The sequence below is a fragment of the Pelodiscus sinensis genome, chromosome 3 (genome assembly GCF_049634645.1).
Source record: "Pelodiscus sinensis isolate JC-2024 chromosome 3, ASM4963464v1, whole genome shotgun sequence".
Taxonomy (NCBI): Eukaryota; Metazoa; Chordata; order Testudines; family Trionychidae; genus Pelodiscus; species Pelodiscus sinensis.
Window position 1 is genome coordinate 182959864 of NC_134713.1, and position 6800 is coordinate 182966663.

General features: G+C 46.0%; 1 protein-coding gene and 1 long non-coding RNA gene across 6 annotated transcripts in view; one reads left to right on the plus strand and one right to left on the minus strand.

The window, feature by feature from the left end:
* Positions 1–295: 295 nt before the first annotated feature.
* On the plus strand, positions 296–2547 carry LOC142828070 (uncharacterized). The gene is made up of 2 exons (XR_012903010.1): positions 296–1403; positions 2270–2547. It is a non-coding gene; the product is annotated as an uncharacterized LOC142828070 (long non-coding RNA).
* Positions 2548–4423: 1876 nt separating this feature from the next.
* Positions 4424–6800, minus strand: part of MEIS1 (Meis homeobox 1) — a 146547-nt gene continuing 144170 nt past the window's right edge. For 3 of the 5 annotated variants that reach the window (XM_006114089.4, XM_006114090.4, XM_075925570.1), the window contains exon 12: positions 4424–5946. In XM_006114089.4, coding sequence (XP_006114151.1) covers positions 5663–5946 — 284 coding nt within the window. In that variant the 3' untranslated portion in view covers positions 4424–5662. The remainder of the gene's footprint in view (positions 5947–6800) is intronic. The other 2 variants (XM_006114091.4, XM_006114094.4) reach the window with 1 other exon arrangement.

Genomic DNA, 6800 nt, shown 5'->3' on the forward strand with positions numbered 1-6800 from the left:
TTTGCCCTGGCATGGCACCGCTGGGCACACACGCTCGCAGCGCTCAGCTCGGCTTCTGGGAGTGAATGTAAAAGCTCCGAGGTGGGGGTGGGGGGATCGCTGGCCGGGCTCCAGGCACACACACACCTTGCGGGGGATTCCATCCGACACAAAGAGGCTGCCCACACTCCGGCAAGCAGAGGATCAAAGGTAAGAAGCTGCCCCTCCCTCTCATCCTGACGGCGCCTAAAGCTCTCTTTGGCACTAGAGAGGGAGCCGTCGGCCCAGCACTGCTTCGGTGGCTGTACCTGCCTGAATGTGCTCTCCTCTGGACAACTGCCCGCAGAGAATAGGATCAGAAGAAGAGTCTTTCCCCCACTCCCGCTGTAGGGCAAGGATGTGCCTGCTGGAGGGGGGGGGGGGAGAGAGAGGAGGAGAATGACGCCCATAGACAGGCGAGTTTTAAAAGTAAAGTCTTTTCCCTCCGGGGCTTTCACCTCCCTTCTCTCGGGGAGTGATGCAAAGTCAGTGCCCGGTCAGTGTGTGTAGACAGAACGGATTGAGCTCCGACTCCATGAGCGCTCCTGCGCGAGTTGCCTCGCAAACTACCGCGCCCCGCCCGTGGCTCTGGCTGCAAGCTCATGTGCTCCTTGCCAGCCCCCAGCGTCCCTTCTGAGAAAAAGGCCAAACCCCCTCCTGCCGAAAGTCCGTTTGGCATCTGGTCTGGACCCCCTCCCCCTTCCCGCAGTAAGAGAAACTCTTCCTCCCCTCCCCCTCTTTGCTCGCCAACAAGGTGACCCGCTTTTCTACAGCCGCGCTTAGCACAAATGACCCTTCCTTGGAGAGTGATTAGCCAGGCAGGGCGGCCCTAGCTAGACCCCCACGGAAAGCACCGATCGGTGGCTCCTTCCAGACGGCCCCGCATCCCGCAGTGCCCCCCTCTCCACTGCCCCTCAAACGCTGGCTGGGAATTTTTGCTCCTCGGCTCCTGTCACCACCTGGCCCTATTTTTGTTCCCTCTTCTCCTCCCCTCGCCCCGCGCTGGGAAAGGACCGGGCTGGGCCGCCGGGCCGGAAGGGGGCCAGGTCCAGCGAGCGGCGCAGCGATCTGAGTCCAGCGAGCGGCACAGCTGAGCGGCCTGGGGTGAAGGGCTCGCCCCGCGAGGGGGCTGGCGCGGCGGCAGGCATCTAGCGGGGCGCCGGGAGGCCGCCCTCCGGGCCAGGCAGCGGCAGCTGCCGCCCTCGGCCCGCTGCGAACGCCGAGCTCCCGGGGCTCCCCCGCGTAAAGCGCGGCGCGGCTAAGAGCGCCGGGGCTGGCCGGCTGGGGAGGGCAGGGTGTCAAACGAAGCACATGGCCTTAAAGTTCATGGCCGCGGCTCCTTCCTCCCCCCGCCCCATTGCCGGGATTCCTGCACCCCCCGCCAGGTAGGCTGAACTCATTCCAGGCGATCCCCAGCCTCTCCCCCACATCAATGTGCAAGGAACAGTGTGTGTGTGTGTAGGGGGGTTGCTCTCTTGCCGATGAGCGGAACATGCCCCCCTCTCAGCCGGGGGGAGCGAGAGAAGAGCCCGACGGGGCCCCGGGTCCGGGGGATCCGCTGCAGTGGGGGGGGTCCCCCTCTTGGCGATGGGAGACGCGAGCTGCTGCGGCGGGCGGGGGATCCCCTCCCTGCATCTCCTCCGCTACGCGAATCCCGGGGTCCCCCGTGTTCCCAGCGCCCGCGGGCGGGAGCCCGACTCTCGGGGCAGGGGAATCCGAGGCTCCGGGGGAGCCGAGTCATTTTTCCAAATGCCCGAAAGAGGGCAGTCGAAGCTGCGGTTGCACAGACCGAGAGGGCGCAGGAGGAGCTGCCGCCGAGCTCTTCTCAGCCGGCCAGAGAGTTTTTGTTGTTTTTAAAACCTACCAGCGCGGTTCCCTCTTTCTGCTCCTCCCGCCCCCATATCGCTCTTAAGCGCCTGCTCAAGGTGCGGAGAACACGCAGCTACGTGCGGAAAGGAGTGCGCACCCCGCACCCAGCGGCAAACCCAAGGAGGGGGGGAGGTCAGTCCCGATCACTTGCTGCTTCCAAACTCAACCCAGCATGCCGCCCTGCTGGAAAATACCTTGTTGGCCTGGCCATGAAGGGCTGAGGGGGAGGGGGGAAAGTCAGGAAAAAAAAGGGCCTCCCTAGCTATTTGTTTCCCCCTCTGTTGGGGCAGATCGCGGCGGATGAATTGCAAACTGGTTGCCAAAATCCCCCCCCCCTTTTTTTCTCTCTCTCTCTTCACCCACCCCCCTCTCTCTTTTGCAGCCTTTGAATGTGGGGTAGCTAGGAAACAGCGAGCAGCCTGCGAAGACGGAATTTCCAACGTGTAAAATGTTCTTAACGGAGCCATTGAGAGAGTGCAATAAGGCGTGAGGGGGAACTAATCTCCCCATTTAAATGTTTGTGGCAATTTTATCTAAATGAATTTTAATGCTAAACGAGGGATAATTCCCTATTTGTAACCCGTTTACTTCTCTTTCCTGTGCCTCCAAAGCCGTCTAACATCACGCGATGAACAACAACAATAAAAATACTGTCAAGCATATTCTTCGTTTTGAATGTGTTATAATTACAGCTGATTAAATGTCTCGGGATCGAATAGTGTTTTTAATCTGAAATGTACCAAACTCCCCTTACCCCTCCAAAAAAAGTCATATTCAGGAAGGAGCCTTTTGTGAGGCTTCTCCCCACCCCTAAGAAAGGCACAAACGCGTGTGCTCTTTGTTTGCTGCAGGGCGGTTTGTTTTTGTCTTTTAGGAAACATTAAAAGAGAGAGCGAGAGAGAGAGGAAGAAAAAGAAGAAGAGAAGAAAAGCAGCAGCAAACCCAGCTCTGAGCATTCCCATTTTGGCACAGAACTGACATTATTATAAACTAACGAGACTGGATCAGAAATGTGCAATCGGTAGAATGGCCCTTTAAAAAGCTATGAGGGGGAAATGGGGAAGAAGGGTGAAAAAAACAGAAGGGAGGAGAAGAGGTGGGGAAAGACCCACTGATTGATTTTCTGAATTCACTGGGCTCCAGAAGCCAGCCTGACCCTCAGCTGCCTTTATATTCCTCAATTAACTCCCCCTTTTTAACCAGCACCAGGCACACTATACATCCAGTGAGTGGATTCTCCACCCTGTGGCCCTGGGGTAGCTAGGATAAAGTCAAGTTTACTAGTGTAAACCCCCTCCAGAGGTAGTGGAGGATCAGTCCCATGGAGTCTTTTGCTGGGACCTGACTGTAAGCAGTGGGGGAGAAATGGATGGTTAGTAGTAGTTTTAAAACACATTTATTATTTAATGGAAAAAGTAAACAAATGGCCATTAACTGCTAGTAACCACCTATCAGGAGGGATTCCAATCCAGAGGACTATTTCCAGACTGAACGCAGCTCTCTCTTCTAGATTGGGTTTTAAAAAAATCCTGCTCTGGGAGTAAGAGTGGGGAGGCTTCTGGTTAAAGGTTTATTTTAATGTCACAAAAGGGAGGTGTATTTAGAAGGGAGACTTTTGAAGCACACGCCAATAAACAAAAGGTGAAAGGGCACAGAACTGCTCCAGCAGGTAGGCCAGTCAATCAAATATCACCTACTAAACCCACCGAATAACTGGTTCCTCTTTTCAAATAGAAAATAGAATTGTTCAGGGCGGGTTTATGGGGTGACATCTATTTGACTGGCAGGTTTTGCTAGCTCCGGTTCAAACACTACCTTTTGTTTATCAAGCAATCACTAGAGGTTTTGGTTTTTTTTATGAATTTGTCTTAATTAAAAATATTTGTATATTTTCCTTACCCTTAGGAAATGCTTTTTATAGCTGTGATTTTATTTAAAGAAAATTATAAGGTACTGCAGCCTAAACATGTTATTTTGTACTATTTAACTAGTTGGCTGCAGTGCAGAAAGTACAGCTGTACTGGAAAATTGGTTAATGATCAGTCTTCAGCCAATCAGAGCACAAAACTTACTTATGAGCATTAGATTTAAAAAGTCTATCATCCTTAGTTTGAGTAGTTAATTTACTTATAAATATGCACTTATTTCATGCAAGGTTTTAAATTTTTTCTAAATACTCAGTTAAAGAAAGAAATTTAAATCCATCAATGATTCAAGTAATGTAAATAAGATATTAGAGATGTAATTCAGGGAGAATTTAAAATATGCATCTAATATTCTGCAGCTAATACTCTTGGATGTTAAATTTTTGCAGTTATTCTGACAATTTACAGTGTAAACTGTCAGAAGGTTTTTTTTTAAAACAGAGTAGCATTACTTTTAAATAATGTATTATGAGTGATATTTAAATAGCAATTATAAGCCAATCTTTTTTAAGTTTAATCTTACAGATTTTGGGTTCACATATTACTAGAAAATCATTACAAATATTTTGAGGGGGGGCAGCAAACAAATTTTCCAAGCAGTGGAGTCAGCATGACAAAAAATAATTTGTTTTTATTTTAGATTCAGATTTCATTACTGCACTCAGACTACTACAACTGGGCTTTGAGTTATTATACAATCCAAACTGTTTCAATCAGAAACTCTAAGACTCAGTGTGCAATGATTATTATTAATAATAATTAGCTCCTTGGTTTCTTGATAGAAAAAAGGCTATCAACAAGCATTTGTTTAACCACAACAAAAAGTATAATTAGCTTATCCCACTTAGTAAATCTGTATGCATGCCAACTCATACCAAACTGCTACTTTTACAAAAAATTGCAATAATACAGTTCATTTTTCCAGTCCTTTTTGCACAAAATTTATTTACAATGTATACATAAACGCTCCATGAAGGGACTATGGAAAAATGCACACGACTGATGCTTTGCCCAGAAATAAAGTCAACATATTAAAAATAAATCTTCAGTTCATGTTTTGAGCTGCATAAAACAGGAAGTGATGTATAAGTGTTGCTGAATGGGGACAATGATGCTCTGATGTGACAATTAGGCTTCAAATACACTGCCTTTTGGTTTCCATGCTTCCTCCTACCAGTCTCCTTAAGACACTGCCTGCAACAGCTGATTAATCATTGTTGATGACTGCAGTTTTTCCCATCCTTCCCGATTTACATCTGTTCAGACCAATTCAAATATGGTGAGTAAATGAATTAGACATGCAAATTCATGCCCCAGGCTAGAGAGAGAGAGGAAGGAAGGAAGAAAGAAGGAGAGAGAGAGAGAGAGTGAGAGTGTGTGTGTGCATGGCTGAAATCCTAGGATAGAAGAAAGATTCTTTTGCCTGACATAGTTATTTTAATGCTCTAAAAATCCTGCAAATAAGCCATTTCTGTCATTTGCAGGATAACTGTAAGGCTTTTTAACATAAGGAGGCTTCTGGAGGAAGTGAAGAGCTATGGAAACAACACACATAGTGTGGAAAAATTTCACATTTTTTTAAAAAAATCTATAAGAAACAACGTAATATGGATAACAGTATAATAGCATTTTACAATATTTCACTCTTTGTTCTCTTCATGTCTTAGATCATTATTTAGCATGTCCCCAGAAGTTGACTTCAGATGGTGTTTCCTGCTTTCCAGGGTCCCTGGGAAGAATAGGATCGTTCCTTGGTCCAAAGTAGATGCCAAGAATGGAACTCCATAGTCATTGCAGAAAGACAATATTTGAAGTCTGTTGTCATTGCAGACAATGCATATTCCCTTAAGCTACTGAGCATGAATGTCCATCACTTGTCCACTCATTGCTGGGTCTCCTGTATTAAGCATTGTGGGGCTAGATGCTGACATTGGCATTCCAGGGTGGGGTGGTCCTCCATGCATCATCATTGCTGGGTGGTGAGGATGTCCAGGAATGTAGGTATGCATGGGGGGCCCATGACGCAGCTGAGCAGGATGTGGGGGCATCTGGGGTGGGGTATAATTTGGCTGTCCCATATTCATACCCATTGGACTACCCCGAGACACATAATCCCCTGGCATACTTTGCAGTCCTGTGAAGGGGAAAAAAAGAAAAACTTGTGGTTATCATTATAAGGTACATAAAGGTAGCAATTCTATTAAATAAGGCCTCGAGGCTGCAAACACTTATGCAGAATTAACTTTACCCATGCAAATAGTCAGATTTAAACCAAACGTACTATACATATGAGCAGAATTAGGTGTGTACATGTTTGCAAGATTGGGACCTATGTATTCATAAGTTGCAATAAAGCAACATGATGTAAATTACTCATGTTTTTTTAATTTGGAGTATTTTAGAAGAGTTTATTTTAATGAAATAATACAATTTAAACCAAAAGCATGTACATACACAATTACAATTTAACAAATCTAACAAATGCCATTAATAGTAGCAACATTTCATGCTATATATGTTCGAGTTACTCAAGTATAAAACTGAGAACCAAACATTGCTCTGTTCTTATTCTGACTAATACAGACTTCCTCCATATAGCCTTGGTCAAGTCACTCAATCTATTTTCCTTATTTCCCCATTTATAAAATGAGAACGTTATTTAATTCATAGGACTATTGCAAAGAATTAATAGATATGAATTAATTAAGTGCTTTGAAGAGAAGTATTAAATAGTGTCAAGTGTTGTTAAGTGTTTCTCATTTATATAGCTTGCTCACACCATTATTTCACAAGATAAAATAGAGGGAAATGCACTTTTGGTTGTTCAAACACACTCAATATGAGTACACACAATGTTAAACAAAGGCTTCATATGAAGCTGAAATTGATAGGATTACTAAGAGTGATTGTTAAATCAAACCTGTATTTTTAAACACATAAAAAATCAATAACAGTTATCAATTAATTCCTTCTCTGTGACTACTTTTG